Raw genomic sequence first — 24,684 nt, 5'->3', positions numbered from 1 at the left:
CGTCACATTTAAGTGACTTGCAACAGAGGAATAATCATCAAACCACAGTAACATAGTAAAGAAACTGCAACTTAGTGTTACTAAGACGACATTGAAGTGCAGCTCAGTAAGTTAAAGGGGGAACGTAATCCATGACAGAAGGTGGCTCCCTGGCCCTGCCCCTTCTCAACCTTTCCCCCGACCCTGCACCCCAACCTGGGACTTGCTGATTGGGCCGGAGCTTCGGGAGCTGCGTGCTGGCCTGCGGTCCCCACCCCTGGTCATCCCGTTGCTGCTTCCACCTGCCTGCTGTGCTGTTGCCGTCACTGACCCACCAGTCTGGCCCTCGGCAGGAGGGTCCCCCCTCATGAGCCTGGTCCTGCTCAAGGTTTCTTCCCTCCTAAAGGGGAGTTTTTCCTTGCCACTGTTTGGCTTAAGGTTTTTCTCCCACTAGGGGAGTTTTTACCTGCCATTGTTTATGTAATAACTGCTCTGGGGTCATGTTCTGGGTATGGGTCTCTGGCAAGCGTCTAGAAACAACTTTTGTTGTATTAGACGCTATATAAATAAAATTGAATTGAATTGAATTGAAGGTGGTCCGGGAAGACTACAGTTTTTAACACCTTGAACATAGAGCCACTGGTAACTTGTTCCACTGTTGATGAGCCTCGTAAGAGAAGAGCCTCAACTGAGATCGCCCTGACTGAGGACAAGGCAAGTCCAGTCTGTGTTCTTGTGATGAACGCAGTGCTCGTGAGGGGGTGTAAGGCTTTATGATCAAGTTCACATAGGCAGGTGCAGACCCTGAGATCACCTGGGCAAGTGACAGAGACTTGTTTTATTGGAGCAGCCACAGGCAGCCAGTGAAGCCCAATGAACAGAGGTTTGACGTTTGCCCGTGTGGGTTGATTAGAGGCCAGACATGCCGCTGCATTCTGGACCTTTTGTAGTGGTTTGAGCATATAAACTGGAAGGCTAGCTAGGAGAGCACCTTAGTAATCGAGGGAGGATATAACCATGGCGTGTATGAGGAGTTGAGTTGCATATTGAGTCAGTACAGTCTTGTTTTTTGAATGTTGCACACAGCAAAGCAGCAGGACCGAGACAGCAAGGCAACATGGTCAGAAAAAGATAACTGGTCATCATACATGACACCCAGGCTCTTTGTAAGCTCTGTGGGTGTGCCAGTAGTTGAGGCAATATTTATGTTGATATGGAGGCTGAACAAGTGATGGGGAAGGATAACCAGGACTTCCGTCTTAGATTGGTTGAGTCAGGTCAGTGAGGAAAGCAGAGATTTGTGCAGAGATTACAGTATTGGGCTGTCCAGTAGGAGTGACAGGTAGAGCATTGTATCATCTGCATAGCAGTGATATGAGAAGCCAAGTGAATGAATAATCTGGCCTAGAGAAGTGGTGCATATGGCAAAGAGAAGGGTCCCAAGTACCGAGCCTTGGGGGACACCTCTGGAGAGGCAATGTAATGAAGATGTTTCCCTCTGCCACAACATGTTAAAGGAACGCCCAGTAAGAACCAAGCACGCGCTCTAAGATGCGTAAATTTGAGAGTATAGATAAAAATATGTTGTGGTTAACTGTATCGAAGGTCGCTGATAGGTCAAGAAGGATAAGCAGAGAAGGATTGAGCCACGGCTCTCACTGCTTTTAATCTGATTTATATCAATTATGTTTTTTTCTGAACGGAAGCCTGTACCAGTAAAAGAGCACTGTTTAGAAACTTTCTAGTTAATTATTTCCCCCCCTCAAGTATGTTTTTAACTTAAAGGGGACCTATTATCGCATTTAATGTCTATTTTAAACAGGCCTTGAATGTCTTAAAGACAAGCTTTTGATTGTTTTTTCTAAATAAATTAGAAATTCAGCCTCTGGGCCATGTCTTTATCTTTACCGTTTCTAACCTCCTTCTCTATGATGGATTCTGAGGGAAGGGGAGGCTATGATAATGAGGCTCTGTGCTGATTAGCTGCCTGAATGACGCGTAGCAGGGGAGGGCACAAAGCCTCGCTCCGGGGAGAAGAGCAGCCGGCTGCGTACACTATTAAGGCTGTACGGTGCGCGTCGCCGCGTACCCTACGGCGTAGCCTACGGCGTAGCCTACGGCGGAGGCTCTGCGTCGATTTAACGCGGATCCATAATTCAGGCTTTAAACTGTGTCCCATGCGATGCGAGCGAACGTCAGCAACAATATCAATTCCATTGCTTTATTTTCTATTGGACTGTCCTAACTGGCTGCGAGCGCTGCGCAGCGCGACACGACACGCCGTTTTGAGCTGAACATTTGTCGGACGCCCTGCTTCTATTTTCTTCCGGCCGCTCGAGTTGAAAGCCGGTTGAAAGCGCTGTAGGAAACAGTCACGGATGAGGAACGGCTGATCCAGTTAGTTGAAATGAGAAGTTATCTCTATGATTCCTCCTCATTTCACTACAAAAACCTCAATAAAGTGGCAGCTGCTGGAGGGAGATGGACAGAGAGCGTCCGATGTCACGCAGTGCTACGATAGTCGGACGTTCGCATGCAGTTACACGGTGTTATAGTTGTGGGCGTGGTTTGCATTTTGGTTACGTAACAAAAATGCGCAGAATCTGAACGGCTCGTAGATTCACATCACACTGGACGGCTCATCCGGGCGGCTGTACAGACACTGCAGAATTTGGTTGCTTTCCTCCTTCTCTGAGTTGTCAGGCTGAGGGGAGACCACTTTATATATGTTAAAGCAAGAAAAAACCTGTTTTTCATAATAGGTCCCCTTTAAATAAAAGGGACTCAACTTGAATCACATAGTGATCACATAGTGTATATCACATAGTGTAACTTATCTTTGAACATTTGTGTTTTCTATCAAGCATTAAAGCTTCAGGGAATGAAAATGAACACAATTAAGGTCACATTATTGTGTAAACTTAGTGACTGAGTCTCCCTCTACTCAGTCTTCGTCCATAACAGTCAGTGTTGGTACTCAGAACATGACACTTTTACATAATACGGGAGCAATACCAGGAGTCGTATAGGAAGACATACAAGTCCAAATATTCTATTTTACTTTAAAGTGTTATGTTTTTCTTAATTTAAATTCAGCAGTAGTTGCACCTTTTGGGTTTTGGTGTTCTTTACAGAAGTTTTCCTATCTTTTAAAAATATCCCATTTGCTTGGTTTGCAACTGCTTCCAATCTGTGACCTTGTAATTTCTGTGTTTCCGTCATTTAGGTTGACAATCTGGAGATCCACATTCCTGGCTGTCCTTTCATCACTGCTTCAAAGAAGACAACGTCACCTGTGAGTCAATTCTTCAACGTTTGTGTGGCTATACTGTTCCCAAAATCAATATTTACTGTAAGCCTCACTGCTGACTAAAGTCTTTTATGTTTCCTTGTTGCTTTTAATGCCGAAGGAGCTCGGTTTTCATGTCTATTTGTCCTGTAGAACTGCTTATATTATTAGCTTGAAAATCCAATACCGCAGTACAGGACGATGCTCAGTGTGTAGGACACTCCTTTTTGGGCTTTAGTTCCCTCAACCAATTTATTTATTTATTTTTCATCTCTTATTTTCTTTTGCTGCTACATTAAAAAGATGCAGGCAGTGACTTGAGTAAGTACATGTATGTATACTTGTTCTAGACCAGGGGTCGGCAACCCGCGGCTCTAGAGCCGCATGCGGCTCTTTAGCGCCGCCCTAGTGGCTCCTGGAGCTTTTTCAAAAATGTTTGACTTTTTTTTCCTTTTTTTCTTCTTTTTTTTTCTCTTTTTTTCTTCTTTTTTTCTTCTTTTTCCTTTTTTCTCTTTTTTTCTTCCTTTTTCCTTTCCTTTTTAATCTTGACATTTCAACTTTTTTATCGACATTTCGACTTTTTTCTCTAAATTCTGACTTTTTTGACTTTTTTCTTGACATTTCGACTTTTTTTTCGAGATTGTACTTCAACATTAATCTCGACATTTTGACTTTTTTTTTTTTTTTTTTCGAAATTTTGACTTTTTTCTCGGCATTTTGACTTTTTTCTCGAAGTGCATAATGAAAACAAAAATCTTCCCCCAGTTATAACTGATATCGAAACATGCAGCATGTGTTATATTCAGTCTAAAGCTTATACAAGACTTCATTTTTTGCGGCTCCAGACATATTTGTCTTTTGTGTTTTTGGTCCAATATGGCTCTTTCAACATTTTGGGTTGCCGACCCCTGGTCTAGACTCATGGGGACGATGCTCGACACTTGGTGCTTCATGAGAAAACTGCAGGTTTTTTTCATCCGTCAAGTATAAGAGCAGGTGGCAGGGAGTCTGTTGTGGACTCTGTAATATGTTTCTTTTCCACTAAGTGATTATCTGGACCGAAACTGAATGCAATGCCAAGTTACCAAGAATAAGACTTGAGTGATGAGCCAGATTTCAGTAGATTTAATTATGCAGTTGCATGCAAATGGGTCAGAACGTGCACCAGGCGTCCCGATGCAGAATAACAATGAACAAAGGGAAGCATAACGATTTTAAGGCATAAATGATGATTCAATTTTACGATTTTTGTTAAACAAATCATTCTGACGTCAATCTAACAACAACATCCAACAGTTCCTCCATGTCACCCAAAAGTGGGGTAAAACTAACCTGCCTCCCGACGGTCTGAGCCCAGCTCACGTTCCCTTTTCCCATTTGTCATGAGGAAATCAAGAACCCTTGCCTACTGTATGTTGTTCAGATGTTCAGTTTGTAAAGCTTTTCGTTCTTAAAGCTTTCTAATGTCCTGATTCCTCCAATATAGTTAAATTTAATCTAAATTCACTTCATCAATGCCTTGGACTTTTTCCTTGTTTCTTTTTTTTTGTTTCTTCACAATGTCTTACGTATAACTCTTCCTCCACACGAACGCCAGTGCCAACGCATTGGTACACAATGTATGCAAAATTCTTTCATCCACACATCACACAATCCTCCAAGGATTCCCCATTTTTTATCACACACACAAAGACAAAGAACCACCCAAAGGTGCTTCGGTAATCTTAAAAGGGGACCTATTATGGCATCTAATCCCTATTTTAAACAGGCCTTGAATGTCTTAAAAACAAGCTTTTGATTGTTTTTGCTAAATAAATTAGAAATTCAGCCTCTGAGCCATGTCTTTATCTTCTCATTCTCTAACCTCATTATCTATGTGGGATTCTGAGTGGGCGGGGCTATGATAATGAGGACTCTGTGCTGATTGGCTGCCTGAATGACGTGTAGCAGGGGAGGGAACAAAGCCTCGCTCTAGACTGCGTACACTATTAAACCGTGTCCCATGCGAGCAAGCGAGCTTCAGTGACAAAATCAATTCCATTTCTTTATTTTCTATTGGACTGTCCTAACTGGCTGCAGCGACGCAGCCCTGCGCCGTTTTGAGCTGAACATTTGTCGGACGCCCTGCTTCTATTTTCTTCCTGCCGCTCACGTTGAAAGCCGGTTGAAAGCGCTGTAGGAAACAGTCATGATGAGGAACGGCTGATCCAGTTAGTTGAAATGAGAAGTTATCTCTATGATTCCTCCTCATTTCACTACAAAAACCTCAATAAAGTGGCAGCTGCTGGAGGGAGATGGACAGAGAGCGTCCGATGTCATGCAGTGCTACGATAGTCGGACGCTCATGCAGTTACACGGTTTTATAGTTGTGGGCGTTTGTATTTTGGTTACGTAACAAAAACCTGAACGGCTCGTAGATCCACATCACACTGGACGGCTCATCCGGGCGGCTGTACAGACACTGCAGAATTTGGTTGCTTTCCTCCTTCTCTGAGTTGGCAGGCTGAGGGGAGACCACTTTATATATGTTAAAGCAAGATAAAACCTGTTTTTCATAATAGTTCCCCTTTAACGTGTGTTTGCCCCATCTCCTCCTCCGGCCAGTCAGTCCTTCCAGTGTGGATTTCCAAGCGTTAGCCTGTGCTAATCTAACAACCTTGGAAATACCCCAGCCACCTGCTGGGTTGCAGCTGGAAGGAGGCTCAAACAAGTGTTGAAATAATCATTTTCAACAGAAAATGCACAAAAAACCCACAATATTCAACACAAAGACTGCACAAAAATGTGCCACTCTTTAAACAGTTCATGTAACAGCAACACCTTAAGGACTAATTTCACAGTCTCAAAACACAGTTTAAAGAGCTCCACAGCCTCCTCACTGGACTTTTTAAACAGTCAAGATAACATGAACAGTAGGCCTTTATCACTCAATGACTCCACAAAACCTCCCGTCCGTCCTCTCAGTTATGAAACAGTTTAGGGATGAAATAAATGAGCACCCCCACGCCCAGAGCGGTACGTCAGGTCCACATCCCTCAAGGTCAACGCAGTTGGCAGTCGTCTGCCAAGGACGTCCGCTCCGTGCCGGCCTGGTTGCAGAGACCACTTCCCTTTGCGTATTAAATACTCTTTAAGGCAGGAAAGGCAAGTTTATTTGTATAGCACAATTCAACACAAGGTCATTCAAAGTGCTTTACATCAACATTAAAAGCGGCAAGACACAATTAAACAGTAAATAACAAATACAATGAAATAAAATGATAAGAAAAGAGGTAAAATAATAAAAAGCACAAGTTGTTAAAAAGTAAAGGCAGTAGTTCCAGCAGGTACATCTCATTCTTACGTTTCTATACGGTCAAAACGTACAAAGACCGGGTCAAACACAGTATTACAAAAGTAATCTTTGACAATTCATATGGTGAATTAAACCAATTTGACAATTCTATGCCACAATACCTGTTTCCAGGTCTTATTTCACACAACTGAGGAGAATTACGTTTCTATACGGTCAAAAACGTACAAAGACCGGGTCAAATACAGTATTACAAAAGTAATCTGTACCGATTTAATGTGTTCTTTCCCACTAGGCGAATAACTGGACTGAAACTGAATGTCTAAGTTCCCAAGAATAAGACTTGAGAGATGAGCCAGATTTCAGTAGATTTAATTATGCAGTTGCATGCAAATGGGTCAGAACGCGCACCAGGCGTCTCGATGCAGAATAACAATGAACAAAGGGAAGCATAACAATTTTAAGGCATGAAATGATGAACATTCCTACGATTCTGGTAGACAAATCATTGTAAGGTCAGATCGTGCAGATCTTTTAAGTATCAGTCTGCACACTCTGTACAAGCCAAGGCTACATTTGCTCCTCACAGCAGTTTTGGTTAGCGAGTGCATGATGGGTGAGGCCAAACACCTTGTCAGTATCAGCGCAGACAGGGAGGAACAGGTGGACGACAGCTGCGTAGTGTCATGTGGTCCAGGAGAAATTAGTGAAATCTACCAGAAGGCTCAGTTGTAAACAGTCACGTCCGTTATTTTGGTTTTTGCAACCAAATGATCATTTTTAGCTTCTTTTTCTCTTGTTTTCGTGTGCTTTGATAATTTTTCTGTCTGCAGAGATGACGTCATTTTCAAAACAAACACTATATGCTGAGAAATGCTGATTGGAGTTTCAAAAAAATGGTCAAATACTGTAAACTGCAAGTGGAAAAAACTGCAAGAGCTCTAAAAATGACGTACGTGATGCATACGTCTTATGTAGATCAGCCATCAGGGATGGGAACAGAGTATCAATACTTAAATATGTCGGTATAAGCAACAGGAAACAGGCTTTTCAATGGTTTCATGCTGATGGTGTTTCATTTTTACTGCCCTTGAATAACATAGAGGCAAGCAAATGTCACAGACCTTTGGGCTCTCTCTCTTCCTTGTACAAGACACTTTGACTTGCACATCAGCTGTTTTTGTTCTTTTGTTGTAAAATAAGTATTAGATGCCATAATAGGTCCCCTTTAAAGAAAATCATTAGTACAGTATGTACAGCAAATTATTTCCAGACCAGTCTTCCTCCCTTAATACTGTTGGCATGCACTGTGAATCTATTGCCAGATAATCCATACTGATTATGTGTCGACTACCAAAGTATCCTCCACACTGCATCAGTGTTGGAAGTGTCTTGGGCCAACCTGGCCCCGGGTGCTTCCTTAACAATAGGAAACCTCCCAATCGTGGGAGACCCCCCTGACCCCCCTGACCCCCCTGCCCCCCCCTGACCCCCCTGGCAGGTCAACACTGCCACAAAGAAAAAAATGTATGTAAAAAAAAACTTTACAGTAATCCCGGTTTTTGGCGGGGGTTACGTTCCAAAAAGAACCCATGATAAGTGAAATCCACGAAGTAGCAACCTTTTTTTTATTTTTATTATTATTATACAAGGCTTCAAATTGTGGAGATCAGCCCCGCCCCACCACGACCTGATTAATTGGATTTGAACGGGAGAAAATGAAAAATTGTTATGAAAAAAAATACAATAAGTGCAGTAGGACAAATTGTGACTGGTGTGTATTTCTACTGCTATTCTGATGCTGCTGCATCCTGACTCTGTAGCGTCTTTTTATTCTAAAGCCCACGGTGCAGGTGAGAAGAACATAGTTATGTGTCGTTGTTGTTGCTCTTTTTTCTTCTGGGCAAAAAGATTCTTATGAACCGACATGCCACCATGGATTATTTCTGAGACTGTAATGAACGATTCATCAAAGGTCCCGTTCTTGAGCTGCTGCTGAAGCTCATTGGCCGTTTTCAGCTTGTTGCTAAGCAACCAACGTTATTGACACAGGAAGTGAAGAAGCGGGGAGACTGTTTAGCCAATCAGAATGCAGAACACGATGCACAATGTAAATCCGTGAAGCAGCGAGATGTGAAAGGAGAACCTCGTTATAGCCAGGGATGACTGTATTTCTAATTTGTGAGTCAGTTCTTAATCTTAAAATAAAGTATAGTAATCCCAATTTTTTTCCCATCACTAAATAAATTGTATGGCTTTGGATTAATTTGCTTAAAGGAGCTTGAGGCAGGATTGAGGCAGGATTTATTAAAAAAATTCGTATACATTTTAAGTTTTCTAGTAATAATTTCAGATGAAGCGTTCCAAACCAAAAAGAATGAGCCCTCTAGCGTAGGGGTGGGTTAAAAATATCAATATATCGATATTTTATCGATATGCATGTGTAGGAACGATTATCGATACATAAATCCAAGTATCAATTTAAAAAAAAAAAATAAAAAATGTAATCCCGATTTTTTTCCCCCATTTTATCACCCAGTGCCTACCTAAGTCAGTCATGGGCATTGCTCCATCTACCAACCCCGGGAGGCCCTGCACTGAGCTCAAGTCTCCTCCTTACTTGAGGAGTGAGCAGGCTGCTTCTTTTCACCAGGCAGGGTGGGGCTTCTCTGGCCGGACGTGGCGCGTGGAAGGGTCACGTTATTCCCTTATTGTAACCAGAATATCGATATCGAATCGTATCGTATCGGAAATCGTATCGTCTTGGGACCTAGTGTATCGGAATCGTATCGTATCGGGAGGTCAGTGATGATACCCAGCTCTACTCTAGCGTATCTCTCCGTTGCCTTGAACAGGCTGTGTGCTGCAAAATGTGCTGCAATTGTGGGGCCGAATTTCCCGCGCTGTGCTGCGGATGTGACGTAACATGACGCTGCATGCACGTTCTCCCCGTTCTCCCGTGCCGGCTTCACTGTTGGCTGCAGTACCCCTGACGGCCGTCGTGGTGAAGGGTGGCGCTAGAGAGTCTCATTTCTTAAAAGGAGCCTCAAGCTCCTTTAACTTATGAATAGCTCAATGAATAGATAAACAAATACATGCACGGCTATAAAATCCAGCAAAGGCTTCCAAGCAGGTAATGTATGGCACAGCAACGATTATCACTGCCCAGCAGAGCACACAGAAATGTACTTCTCTATTTTACGGAGGAAGCCATACAGTATATTAACGTTGTGCAGAAATGCCAAGTTCTTTGGGCACAAGGTGATTTCAGGCGGACAGAAAGACAGCAAACACTTTTCTGTGGTCAAGCGGGCGCAATCTTCAGCTTGCTTTTGAGTAATATGGACGCTGATTCAGCGTGCTGGAACCAAGAGGGTGTGTGTGTTCAGCCAACGGTGCAAAACATGGCTGTCCTGCAGGTGAACGCGCACCAGGAGGAGCAGCAACAGATAACGGGGACCGGGCCTGTCCATACGCAGCAGACAGCTCACACGTTTCCAAGCCCCACCAGTTCTTTTTCCATGTCCTGCTTTCTTTTTTTTTTTTTCCTAAGACTTTTTGAAAGATCTCTTTGTTGCTATACCACTGTAGCATTGCACTTAAAACTCATGATGAAATCAACGACAGACCTTTTTCTCAAACTCAGGTCAGTTCCTGGGAGCGGGTGTTGGCGAGTCCTCAGAACCATTTCATACAGTTTATTAGCCTTTTATATGAGTAAACCTCACCTTCACATCCACACAATCCTCTACTTTTACATTAAATGTGTGTTTTATTATGCTAGTCGGTGCCTTGAATCGTTCTGAACTGAACAATAAACTTAATGTACATTAAAATTGAATCTGAAGGCATCTGAAGTTCTGCTAGTGTTAATATCCAATCCAGTATTAATCTATTCATTGACTGAAATCATCATCAATAATAGGGGCTTGATTTCATCAATATATAACTGACTTGCATCTGGCTCTGATGAAACCTCATTGACTAAACTTGTGACATGGAGGGCGGACTTAAAAGAGGACATTTCAGAAGACGACTGGAAAATAATATGTGAAAAATCTCAGAAACAAAAAGCAAATACAAATGTAAAGCTACTCCAATGTAATTGGTTAATGCAGACATATACAACTCCTGTCAAATTAAATGAATATAACAGTAATATACCTGACAATTGTGGGGGTTAAGACTGTTAAGTCAAAAGTTGTTGTGAAATGTCCTTTATATTAATATCCTGTATGTGAATAAAAAAATCAAGAAAGATATTGTTTAAAAAAATGAAAGAAAGAAAAAAAAGTTAAAGATAAGTTTGCTCAATATTCACTCATCACTCATTCTCACTCATCTTCTCCCGCTTTATCCGTTCCCGGGTCGCGGGGGCAGCAGCCTCAGCAGGGATGCCCAGACTTCCCTCACCCCAGACACCTCCTCCAGCTCTTCCTCCAGCTCTTCCGGGGGGAGTCCGAGGCGTTCCCAGGCCAGCCGAGAGATATAGTCTCTCCAGCGTGTCCTGGGTCTTCCCCGGGGTCTCCTCCCGGTGGGACATGCCTGGAACACCTCCCTAGGGAGGAGGGACATGCCTGGAACACCTCCCTAGGGAGGCGTCCAGGAGGCATCCGGTACCTCCCTGACCCTTTCCCTTCAACCCTTCCCCGACCCTGCACCCCAACCTGGGACTTGCTGATTGGGCCGGAGCTTCGGGAGCTGCGTGCTGGCCTGAGGTCCCCACCCCCAGTCATCCCGCTGCTGCTTCCACCTGCCTGCTGTGCTGTTGCCGTCCCTGACCCACCAGTCTGGCCCTCGGCAGGAGGGTCCCCCCTTATGATCCAGGTCCTGCTCAAGGTTTCTTCCCTCCTAAAGGGGAGTTTTTCCTGCCACTGTTTGGCTTAAGGTTTTTCTCCCACTAGGGGAGTTTTTACCTGCCATTGTTTATGTAATAACTGCTCGGGGGTCATGTTCTGGATATGGGTCTCTGTAAAGCGTCTAGAGACAACTCTGTTGTATTAGATGCTATATATAAATAAAAAAAAAAAATTGAATGAATAAGGTACAGATGCCCAAGCCACCTCAGCTGACTCCTCTCAATGTGAAGGAGTAGCGGCTCGACTCCGAGCTCCTCCCGGGTGACCGAACTCCTCACCCTATCTCTAAGGGAGCGTCCAGCCACCCTGCGGAGGAAACTCATCTCTAAGGGAGCGTCCAGCCACCCTGCGGAGGAAACTCATCTCGGCCGCTTGTATCCGCGATCTCGTCCTTTCCGTCACTACCCAAAGTTCATGACCATAGGGGAGGGTAGGTGTGTAGATTGACCGGTAAATCGAGAGCTTCACCTTTCGACTCAGCTCCCTCTTCACCACGACGGTCCGGTACATCGACCGCATAACTGCGGACGCTGCACCGATCTGTCCGTCAATCTCACGCTCCATCGTTCCCTCCCTCGTGAACAAGATCCCGAGATACTTGAACTCCTCCACCTGAGGCAGGACTTCTCCACCCACCCGGAGAAGGCACGCTACCCTTTCCCGGTGGAGAACCATGGCCTCGGTCTTGGAGGTGCTGATTCTCATCCCTGCCGCGTCGCACTCAGCCTCAAACTGCCCCAGCACATGCTGAAGGTCCCGGTCCGATGAAGCCAACAGGACAACGTCATCCGCAAAAAGCAGAGATGAAATCCTGAGGTTCCCAAACCGGATCCCCTCCGGCCCCTGGCTGCGCCTAGAAATCCTGTCCATAAAAATTATGAACAGGACCGGTGACAAAGGGCAGCCCTGCCGGAGTCCAACATGCACTGGGAACAAGTCTGATCTACTGCCGGCAATGAGAACCAGACTCCTGCTCCGATCATACAGAGACCGGACAGCCCTTAATAGAGGGCCCCGGACTCCATACTCACTGAGCACCCCCCCCTTGCTCAATATTATGAAGCTAAAAAAAGGCTGAAAGTAAAACTATCGGAGCAGGCAGACTGCATCCCAACATATATTTCATTATTGATCAAGTTCACATATGCAGTTGGTTGTGCATCCAAGAAAAAAAACAACAATAATTCAAAACCACAATCGGTGATGAATGCTGATTTGATTTGACGAGTTTCTGTTTTTGAATTAAGGGTCTCTGTTACCGGTTAAAACTGTTTCCAGAAAGCAAAGCTTTTAAATTGGGGCTGCTTCCTCGGTTATTCCTTAGTTTTCTCGCGCCAGATCAATATGGTCAACTTTTTCATGGCGTGACTAATGGCGATATTTGCAGCGCCGGCATAACGAGCACATGGTCTGACAGCAGAACAATCCGGGGACATTTGGCTGTGCGGCGGTTGGTTCAGAGGTCTGGCCCGTCTATCCTCTCTCTGTTTTCTCTGGAGCCTGTACAGTAGGGCAGTGGGCTCCCTGCATGTGGCCTCCACAGTGACGTCATCTTTCAGCTGCCACAAATCTGTGTGTTGTTTCTCTCCCCGCTCAACAAAGTCCTCTCAGTCTTCACCCATCTGACAAGCTCATTTCTGCTCCAATCACATTTTTTGGACCGTTTTGCATATACAAAGATTTATTTCCCCCGGGGAACAGTTTTTCCACAGTCTCAGTGTTTCCATAATTTCAACTCGTCTTAAAGTGAAAGCTGTCTTTAGGTGTTTATTTATTTGAAATATTCACGTCCACAAGAATATAATCCTGATTGTAAACAGTCATTTTAGTATTTATGTATTTGATAAATAACTTATGGCACACTGAATGACAGGAAATGCTATAAATGTATAAATCTGTGGTGTCTGAATTGCCTGTGGTATTCTAGAAATAAACAGCTTATTATAGTTTAAGACAAAGCATCTTTGTCTTTTTTGAAAACATACTGATTAGATTGAATTTCTACTTGACTTTTTTTTGTTAATAATTTTATTTGAATGAACCTTCAGCTCTGAAAAATCCTTTTCAATGAGCTGCAGCTCAGCCGGTGAAGAGGCTGCAGTACCAAGTGCAACAACTGCATTGTGTGACATGCCCACACGGACAGTGTGGGAAGTGTGGACCAGATTAGAAAGACTGCTGTGCGTATGTCTAAAATCTCTGTATTTAATAGATTTTGTCTGAAACGACACCAACGCAACATCGAGCTTTATGAATTTTATTTAGATGGATGTGTGGAAATTGTTTGACAGCGAGGATCATGGTCACAAATGTCCAAATGGCATAGAACCCTAGGGAATATTCACAGCTGTGTTTAATTGTTGTTTACAGCATACAGGCTTATACATAATACATGTAAAATCGTCCCGTGGATGCAAAAATGCACACGAGTCACAGAAAAGCAGCTATTTTCATCGTTTTTGCTTAAATTCTTTAAGGAATTTGTGGCTGCAGTGCAGTTGTTTTTCCCGCATTTCATGGGATGGGGCGGACAGGTGTGATCTTTATTTTAAGCTGTTATTAGTGTTCATGCCATAGCCCAGTGGTCTAACATTTCCTTTTACTGTCCTTATTTGTTACTGTTAAAATAAGGTTTTTTGTTCATAGCTTCATGCAGCGTGAAAGATTTCATACTATTGAGTCATTCACCCAAACAACCGCTGTCGTCAAAGGACTTTTGCTGTTTGAAAGGTTGTTTGAAGTACAACCCCCTAAAGTACAATGGGTTTGGGGAATCAGGGGGGAAATTCTGTTGGGGAACTAGGCTAACGGGTGTCAAAATGAAGGCCTGAGACCTAAAGGATTACGCTGGTGCACAGTTGAGGACCAAGAAGGAGGAGACAGGAAGGGAGCAGCATGTCCCACGCCAGATAAAACCAGATATCTGGGGAGTTTGTTGTGTTCTTTGAGCCATCCAACCAGGGGTGAAAGTAGGTTCTTGTAGGACTAGTTTTAGTATGCTTTGAGTTAGGGCTGGGCAATATATCCAATATACTCGATGTATCTCGGGTTCTACTCTGTGAGATGTACAAAATGATTATATCGTGAATATTCGAGTATACATTGTCATGCATTTGCTTTTAGTCGCGGGCATTAAAAGGCAGGCTTTTCTCACTCTTTCTCGTCTTGTATCTCCTTCTCAGAGACATAAAACAAGCGCACCTACTTACATACGTCAGTCACGTGCGTTTGACTAAGTTGTGATTTCCCCCTTTTTGCATGAAAGTTTAAAATGAGCATATATTAATGCAGTATGAACAAGAATGTTATAATGTAGACATATAGAATCATCATGCTGGTGTGATTGTATGCATCAAAGTGTTAATTCAAGGCTAAGGCAAAATATCGAGATATATATCGTGTATCTTGACATGGCCTAAAAATATCGAGATATTAATAAAAGGCCATATCACCCAGCCCTACTTTGAGTAAGCCTAACTGTAAAAAGGCTATTCTCAAGGTATAGACATGTAATGTTCTAGATGAGAGCTGCACAGATCTAGCTAATAGCCTACATATAAATTAAAAGGTTCATGCTAAATTTGGTGTATTTACACTGCTTTATGTGTTGGCTATAAATATGCATTGTCGCATCTAAATAAATAAAAAAACTTAATTTCCAGTGTAATGTTATGTGTGTGTGTGTTCTGAGACAGTAAAGTTGAACATTTTTAGAGTTAACATTATTTAGTTACTGTAGTTGGCCCTTAATTCTGTCAATAGTCTATCCAATCGTTTTGGTTCTGCTGCTGCTTCCTCCTTCTTTTCTTCATCTCTAACTTCTCTGACAACTTGATTCCGACTTCCTTTTTCTCTTAAATATGTGATAAATCTTTCTCTGCATTTTGATGACGATTCTGTTTAGGTATGTGTTCACGATACGGCTTACTTTCACCCCTGCATCCAACCACATGTTATCTTCATCTTATCAATGTTCTGGTCGCAGGGCAGCAGCTCTTTCTAGCTCACCCCCCTTTTCCAGCTGATCTGGGGGAACATTGAGGTGTTTCCCAGAGATAAAATCCCTCCAGCGTGTCTCTGAGCTGCTCTGGGGCCTCCTCCCAGCTGGACCTACCTAGAAATACCTCCAGAGATGCCCCAACCACCTCAGCCGGCCGGCCATGCTGAGGAGTAGCGACAATCCTCCAGGTTCCTCCTGAATGACTGAGCCTCCTATGGAGGGAATGATCATGACGTCACAGATGCAACTTCACAGCAGGTTACGCCCACCGAGTGTCAGAAAGACTGAGTGTCAGCGTAAACTTTCAGTTTGAGCAATTTGAAAACATCTAAAAAGGGAAAGAGCTGTTGTGCAATCGACTGTACTCTCATCTAATATCTATTTTAAACAGGCCTTGAATGTCTTAAAGACAAGCTTTTGATTGTTTTTGCTAAATAAATTAGAAATTCAGCCTCTAAACCATGTCTTTATCTTCTCATTCTCTAACCTCATTATCTATGAGGGATTCTGAGTGGGCGGGGCTATGATAATGAGGCTCTGTGCTGATTGGCTGCCTGAATGACGCGATACACCGCTACGGAGAAATGGCGGAAGCTCCGGCCGGCGGAGTTAGTTGTGGCCGTGGTTTCACACATCGCTCCTGTCGTGACGTCACGACGGGAGCAGAATCTTATTGGCTCGTAGATCCACATGACACTAGACGGCTCATCTGGGCGGCTGTACAGACACTGCAGAATTTGGTTGCTTTCCTCCTTCTCTGAGTTGGCAGAATGAGGGGAGACCACTTTATATATATGTTAAAGCAAGAAAAACCCTGTTTTTATAAAAGGTCCCCTTTAAGAGAGACAAATGGATCGCTGCAATTCTCAGAAACAACTGGATTCCAGGCGACGAAATGTGGATTTGCGGTTCCCATTTTGTATCAGGTAATGTTGGATTTTTGGGTAACTAACGTTAAATGCTAAGTAAATATCAGGAAACTCGATTTGTGGACAAATATTAATGTCCATGGACCACTGGTTCTTGGTAACTGTACCAAATATTAATGTCCATGGAGCACTGGTTCTTGGGGTAACTGTACGGGTCTCTGTCAAGTCCAACTGACTTTAATTTAAGCCCATAATCGTCTGTTATTCCGTCTTCTCCACTAGTTGCAGCTGTTTTTACCACTCAGTGCCAATAAGGGTGCTGGTCCAGTGGGGAAGTGACGTCAATGCAGACCCTCTACTGTATATCTAATGGACGGGTGTGTTTCACGCCGCGGTGTTGCAACACAGGCCGTGTTACATGCTCAGTTAGACATCACAGACATGTTGTAGGACGTTGTCCTATGCCTTGATGAAGTTGACTTTGTTGTGTCAGGTAAAGGACAATATAATACACTCAACATGTTACATGACACCTGGACATTTCATTAAGTCTGCCTCATGTGAAAGGCCCAAAAATAAGCTCAGCTGCCTAATATTAGGCAGTTATATATATTTACAGTGTTTACATAGGTTTATCAAAAGCTCATTTCCCCATTTCTGGCCAATTAGTAAAATAATAAGATAAAATAAGATAAAATAAATGCACCTGTTTGATAATAAAATGTTAATTTGAATTAAAGAAGACATTATAGCTTAGGTTCATGTTTGTGTTGATCAGGACAAACTAGCCCCATGGTTCTTCTGAGAGTGTCTGACTGTGATCATATTAAACTGTTATAAATCTGGATGGGAAGCCGATCAAACAGAACCTGTTCCTGTTTTGTCACCAGCTTCCCGGTCTTGTGACCAGTTACTTACTTCTCCATTTTGACTCAAAGCCATGAATAAGCATTTGGAGGCATACGTGTCATAAAAACGAGTTTTCCACTAATCTTATCAAGGCTGGGTAAGTTGCAGCTCCTCCGTTATATTCATGGCATAAATCAGTAACGTCGTTAATCATAAGTCACGGCTCATTGGTTCATTGTATATTATGTTTCTTTCTTTCTTTGTAATTTGTTTTGTTAACTGACTTGTCTAGAGATAATAAATGAGAGGAAAGTTGACCCTCCGTTGTTGAGGCACACAGATGATTTTTTTCCGCCCTTGACTCCAGATCCAGTTAATGCAACATTACCACTGTTTCTCACATTATTTCTTTGCTTTTCTTTGTTTTGGCACCACAAATGGTACCTTTGTGTGGGTGTCTAGCATTTTTAAATGACAGTCACTGACTCAGCCTGCGCGGCTCTCCGTTGTGCATGTGCTGTTGCAGTTTGACTGGTCAGAAGGGGAATTTTATTTAATTTTTTTACCTTTCCTGCTGATTTCTTGTATAAAAGATGTGTTCTTGTGACTTAACATTACATTTATTTTGATGTTACGAGTTCCCCATAAAGTAGCTGCTGTTGTATTAAGGGCCTGATCACTAACAGTGCGAAGGACCTATTGTATCTGTAGGAATTTTCCTTCTTTCTTTCTTTCTTTCTTTCTTTCTTTCTTTCTTTCTTTCTTTCTTTCTTTCTTTCTTTCTTTCTTTCTTTCTTTCTTTCTTTCTTTCTTTCTTTCTTTCTTTCTTTCTTTCTTTCTTTCTTTCTTTCTTTCTTTCTTTCTTTCTTTCTTTTTTCCGACGAAATGAGGGCCTTTTTTCCTCCCTAAACGTGCCCCAAAAGTCACCAGATTTTGCACCAAGCCAGGCCTGGCAAAAATGTGATATTTAATGGTTTGCATTAATGGGCGTGGTCTAATGTCTCAACAGCGCCCCCTAGAAAACTTTGTGCCTCAAGCCCCACGATACGGTTTGGCGTACATGCACGAAAATCGGTACACACCGGTATCATGTCACCACTTAAAGAAAAGTCTCTTGGCACCATGGCCGAAACCGAACAGGACATCGGCCATTTTGAATTAATCGTGTAATTTTGGCGCAATTTATGCCATTTCTTCGCCCGTTAATGTGGCCCGAACCGTAACGTGGACCCAGGTGTGTTATACATCAAAATGTGCATATACATCGATCCTGCGACACCACGCATTACTTTTCTCAGTCAACAGCGTTACCAACGATAGACGCCAAAAAGCGCGCCCCCCCTTCATCTGATTGGTCCATAATCTGATAGTTCCTACTTTCTGCTATAACTTTTGAATGGTAGGACGTACAGAGTCGTGGGTGGTGTCATCTGACTCGGTTTTGACTTCTTCACCTTAAATGGTGCAAATTATTCCCACCCCTTCTTCTGATTGGTCGATATTTGATAGTTCCTATTTTCTGCAATAACTTTTGAATGGTTTAATTTAAAGACTCGTGGGTGGTGTCATCGGACATGGTTTTGAGTCCTTGAACATAATTGGTGCAAATTAGCCCCGCCCCTTCATCTGATTGGTCCATATCTGATAGTTCCTACTTTCTGCCATAACTTTTGAATAGTTTGATATAGAGAGTGGTGGGTGGTGTCATCTGCTAAATGTCCAGAGCTGAAGAATCTACATGAAGTCATACAAGCTTCCACTGCAGCCTGAACGTGCACAAGGGTGGAGGCCCCGTTCATCGCTGCTTGCAGCTTTAATTTTGTTTGAAGTTGAATCTAGCGCATAAGATCCTTTAATATCTATCCATGCATTCTCATACAAATAAAAGACACAGGAATGACTTGCACACCATCAAACCGATGTACATACACGTTACATCTCCTCATCATACATTTTTTTCAAACATGCTGTAAATCCATCAAAATTGTAATCAATTTCCATCCATCTTTCTTGGTAGTCAGTACAGGTAACTGCATTACCACGTCTACTAATTAAAATATGATGGCTCGTGTTGTCATCCCCAAAATCCACCATTTACAATATAAGCTGCAAGTTTGGTATTACTGTGAGACTGTGGTGATACATTCAGCAGTGCCTGTATGTACCTACTGGTTTGTCATCTTCTGGTAAAGGAGGACAAGAAAAGCAAGTAAGGAAGCAAATATCTGCAATTAAATCATCATTTCAAAATGCTTTCAGTTTGGTCAGTGCACGCTAGATGAAAACAGACCTATGGAAGAGTATTAGGGCCATGCAGGAGAAAAATAAAAATAATATTTTAAAGGAGGAAGATTTTTTTTCATTGTGCACTTCGAGAAAAAAGTTTAAATGTCGAGAAAAAAGTTGAAATGTCGAGATTAATGTTGAAGTTCAGTTTTGAGAAAGAAGTCGAAATGTTGAGAAAAAAGTCAAAATGTTGAGAAAAAAGTTGAAATTTCGTGAATAAAGTTGAAATTTCGACTTTATTCTCAGCATTTCGACTTTTTTCTCAAAGTGCTCAATAAAAAAAATCTTCCCCTCTCAAATATTTTTTCTCCTGCATGGCCCTAATACTCTTCCGTGCAGACCGACAGATGGCCTGCACCAAATGCACCAAAATATGTTGTTTTTGAAGGTTGAGATTGCAGTAATAGGTGTCATTGTAACAGTTGGACTTTTTAAAATGGCAAGTACACTAGTTGGCTACATACAGTAGTTACATAGCCTCATCTGTTTGAGGTGTCCATGCTGTGTTTTCCACTACTAATCCAATGAAGGCCCAGCTCTGAATGAGACGCTAACATGCAAACAACTTTTAGTCACTTTATCGGAATAAAGAGTCATCAGTAAGCAAATTATGCAATGTGGATTATCTAAGTCTCTTTACATGAACACATATAAACCTGACTAACACTACACTCAGCATCCTGCCAGAACACTCATGGTATCTGCCAACACTCGGTACAATGGTTGATCAAGACTCCTGCGGAGTTGATGCAGAGCAGGAGGGCTGCAGGACAAAAGAAGATATAAAGTACTTCTAGGGTGACCAAGAAAGCCAAGGAATCTTCTGTTTTTAGGATATGGCTGCAATCAAAGCCTTGAATGCGTACAAACATGTCGGTGGTATAAGAACACGTGATGTGGACATGAGTCAATAAACAGACTTGTAACATGTCAATGGAGTATTATAACTGTGAATCATGTAGACAGAATATTGTCTCATTTATAATGAAGTCAAAAACCGGACTGTTGCCGCGGGTGTAAATAGTCAGGTTTCTCTCCCATATCTCTCATATGTAGTGAATTTGAAAAATGTGTTATTAGTTTTGAGTTACAGTATCTTCTGGTATTTGTTTTAACTATGCACACAGTTTTGAGATCATTTTCTGTCTATAATTGCACTTTCCCTGCATCGTTGATTAAACATCGATGCTCTGGTTGGTTTTGTTCCTCTGAGCACACGTAGAACAATGATTCCTGGTGTTCTCTTCAAAATACAAACCCGATCTTTACAGTCATCATCTTGAGTGCTGCCTCATGACCATGCATTCTGTGACCCGCTTCACGACAACAAATAATTATTTGTAGAGGTACAGGCAGCCACCAAGGGGATATCACACTGCTGCGGCTGCAAGGATGAGATTTCACTTAAGCATTAAGCTTCTTGGAAATCCGATGCACCGTCATTGTGCACGGAAGTTCTGTCTTTGTTCTTGGTTATAATGCTCAGCATTTTTGTTCCTTTTTACGCCTTTTCACTGCAAATTGTTTCACACAAATTCCATATTTTAATTAGGTTTTTTATGTGTATACTGGACATGTAGCAGGTTGGCAAATAAACCATCATGGGATGGTGGTGAGTGTGTTGGGGGTGGTGGTGGGATCCTTAACTCAACCTCGTCATTTAGTTCAGCCTCCCCAACTAAGCCCTGTGGAGGGATCACTGGACTGATGCAGATGCTCGTTCTTACGATCAATATAGAGCTGCTACTAATAATATCATATGGAAAATTAAACAAATCAAACAGGTATGACTAACACATCATTAACTACAATTCAATTTCAATTCAATTCAATTCAATTTTATTTATATAGCGTCTATTACAACAGAAGTTGTCTCTACCTTTCCAGAGAACCAGACCTCCGAGCAATTATTACATAAACATAACATAAACAATGGCAGGTAAAAAAACTCCCATAGTGGGAGAAAAACCTTAAGCCAAACAGTGGCAAGAAAAACTCCCCTTTAGGAGGGAAGAAACCTGGACCAGGACCTGGATCATAAGGGGGGACCCTCCTGCTGAAGACCAGCTGAACAGAGCAGGAAAAGAGAGAACAGACAGAGAGAATGAAGAACAGAGAAGGAGACACAGACACAATGGCTAACTGGTAGAGTACAGGGATGACTATAACAGATGTAGACAGCAGACACTGAGGAGGTCAGAGGGGGGGTGAGGATGCAGATCAAGATGTCAGCAGGCATCTACCCGACATCCATACAGACAGGTGGAAGCAGCAGTGGGATGATCAGAGACTGCAGGTCAGCATGCAGCTCCTGAAGCTCCGGCCTGCAAACATGCACAGAAGAGGAAATGGGGGCAGCAGACCAGCACAGCAAACTACAAGAGCAATGGAGAACAATGATGGTGATGAGATACTTAGAAATAATAACTGAGAAAGGAAAGAGAAGGAGGGGTGATGGCACCGCTCAGTGGATCATGTTGGTGTCCCCCTGCAGCGTAGCTCTATAGCAGCGTAGCTCTATAGCAGCGTAGCTCTATAGCAGCGTAGCTCTATAGCAGCGTAGCTCTATAGCAGCGTAGCTCTATAGCAGCGTAGCTCTATAGCAGCGTAGCTCTATAGCAGCGTAGCTCTATAGCAGCGTAGCTCTATAGCAGCATATCTAGGGTGAAGCTGTTTCAGACCAGCTGCTCTAGTCTGGTCCTGCAGCTGCAGCTATGATTACTGGCCCTAACATAAGAAAGTTACACTAATTCGAGGTTTACTAAACAGAAACGTTTTAAGTTTGGTGGAGAGCTCTGTTAGGAACATACGGTACTATCAGGTCTTGCAAATATTGCGGAGCTAAGACGTTTTGGGCTTTATACGCAAGGAATTACATTTTGAATTGGATTCTGAATTTTACGGGTAACAAATGGAGCGACTCTAACACAGGAGAGACGTGGTCTCTCCTGCTGATTCCTGTCAGCACTCGCGCTGCTGCATTTTGATCAGCTGGAGGATATTCAGAGAATTACTTGGACATCCTGCTAATGATACATTACCGTAATCTATACATGATTAGAAGTTAACGAAAAGTACACACAAACCTCCACACGTTAACGATAAAAATGTATTGACGTACAGAATATGGAAAGATATGGTCAAAAATGGTAATCTACAGGAAATGAAATTTAACTGATAATAAACACGATTATCAATCACGTGATAGAAATACCTTGAAATGCACACCACAGAATGAAGAAAAAAACCCAAACCAACAAACAAAAAAGAAACTTTATGGTTTATATTTGATGAAACCTCAGAAAAAAAGATATACATTGCTCTAAATGGCTGTTATTCTTAAACTGTAAATGACATTTTAGTTTTTTGTGAAACCTCGTTTATCAGGTCTTTATTGTTTGATTTAAAATCCAGGCAAAATAATAAAAATATTACCATGATCCAAATACTTCTGGACCAAACTGTGTCTCCCTTCACTGTTACGCTGATGACACACAAATGTATATGTAAGTAAACAAAGTACTTCACAGAACAAGTAAAAACTCAAAATACAAACGATATAAAATGCATAAAGTAAAGTAGAAAAATGTAAAAATGCACAGAAACATATCAGAGTGAAACATGATTAAGAAAGAGGTCCATCGTTAAGTGTCTCTTTAAAAGAATCAGTAAACCCGAGGGCTGTTGTAGTACGGTCCACAGTCTACGGGCAGGGGTCTCACATTCTCCATCCCCACATGTGTTTAAGAAGGTGACATAGTAGTTTTAGGTTGTCAGGACAACAAGAACCTGCTGCGGAGTGTGAGTTGAGTAAATGGGCTGCATAAACTGGGTCCTGACCATGAAGCACCCTGGACACAATTGTTAGAAATGTAAACTGGATTCTGACTCCTACATGACGCCAGTGTAGGGTTTTAAGCACTTGGATGATGTGTGACCATTTACTCAACCTGGTGCATAGTCTTGAGTCTTGATTCTGGGCAACCTACCAGCGATTAGGGCAGGTTTACATCACAAACATCCCAAACTACCCTCTGAAGGTGAAATGTTGTTCAGCAATTGGCTGTCTCCATTTAAAAGGCAGCAAGATAGATATTGTTGTCTTCTGGTCCGCACAACACCACACCCCTTTATTTCAGTCCTTTCTGTTTTCAAACTCTCAGAATTACGTCAGATTCTTTTATTACTGTGGTTTTTGTTTTCATCTTGTCTGTTTGTTGTGCTGTCGTCCCGACATCTGGTCTTCAGAACTTTGGCCAACTTTGGTGGTTTTCAATGCTGTTTTATAGATGAATCTGACTTGGCTTGATAAATGTTTGCTATGAAAGCTACTGGAAGTTTTTCATTGTATGCAGTGGCGTAAATTGTGTTTTGCAATTGTCGAGGCCCACCGTCAGTCACTGGTAGGCCTACGCTGACATTGATGCAAGGACACAGCCCCTGGTGATGAGAGTGGAACACAGTGGGGATCAATGGGGACATGGGAAATATCGATACGTGTCTGCCATTTAGATGAGTCGCTCACCTCTGCCCTGCAGCACTTTTTGGTCAATTGTGGTCAATCTTTAATTGATGAGGTTACTGTCACTGCGGCGAGAGAGCAGACTGACAGATGGAACTTGACTGACCCCCCCCAATTCCCCACCGAACCAAGTTAACTGGCTGACACACAACTTTCTCAACTGTCACCATTTCTTTTCTTTTTGTGGTTTTCTTTGTATAACCCATTCCACAGGATGGTTGGCTACCTATGATAACATGGGAGCCAATGAGAGCAGTGTCTTTATCTTATTTTTTCTGGCTATTTTTAGTATTCAGAGTTGTAGATGACATTGCATGAGCAGACTGTAGTCAGTTAAGTTTGACAGGATTTGCATAAAGGTTTGTGAAGAAGAAGATTTTGGACGTGTATATCTTAACATTGTCCAACCCCCTCCCCATCCCTGCCCTGCTTCCCATCTGCAGTACCGGTGAGTCTGCCCAGAACAGGAAAGAGCTGCTTTTTCAGCGAGAAGATCTGCCAGAGAAAGACAGGCTGGTGGAGCATCCTTCATGATGAAGAAAAGCAAGAGTGCCCAGGGGGTTACACCAGGGAATGTAAGTGCGGATTTTCCACTTGTCTATCTGTTCAAACATTAATCCATCCATATGTTCATCACCGTGATTTTCTCTTTCCTCTCCCCGTCACCTTCTAAAGTTTGAAGTGAACACTTTTGTGAATGCACATTCACCTCTCCTGTCTTCTCCTCTGGGTAAAGATG

At 42.6% G+C, this 24,684-nt stretch overlaps 1 protein-coding gene across 2 annotated transcripts in view; it reads left to right on the top strand.

The window, feature by feature from the left end:
* The window catches only part of LOC133453084 (cAMP-specific 3',5'-cyclic phosphodiesterase 4B-like), a 128,687-nt gene that overhangs the window by 6,606 nt on the left and 97,397 nt on the right, over positions 1-24,684 (top strand). For both annotated transcript variants that reach the window (XM_061732946.1, XM_061732945.1), the window contains exons 2-3: positions 3,206-3,274; positions 24,389-24,520. In XM_061732946.1, coding sequence (XP_061588930.1) covers positions 24,476-24,520 — 45 coding nt within the window. In that variant the 5' untranslated portion in view covers positions 3,206-3,274; positions 24,389-24,475. The remainder of the gene's footprint in view (positions 1-3,205; positions 3,275-24,388; positions 24,521-24,684) is intronic.

This window comes from Cololabis saira, chromosome 10 (genome assembly GCF_033807715.1).
Source record: "Cololabis saira isolate AMF1-May2022 chromosome 10, fColSai1.1, whole genome shotgun sequence".
NCBI lineage: Eukaryota > Metazoa > Chordata > Actinopteri > Beloniformes > Belonidae > Cololabis > Cololabis saira.
Note: the sequence above shows the minus strand (reverse complement) of the source record. Positions and strands in the feature narration are given on the sequence as shown.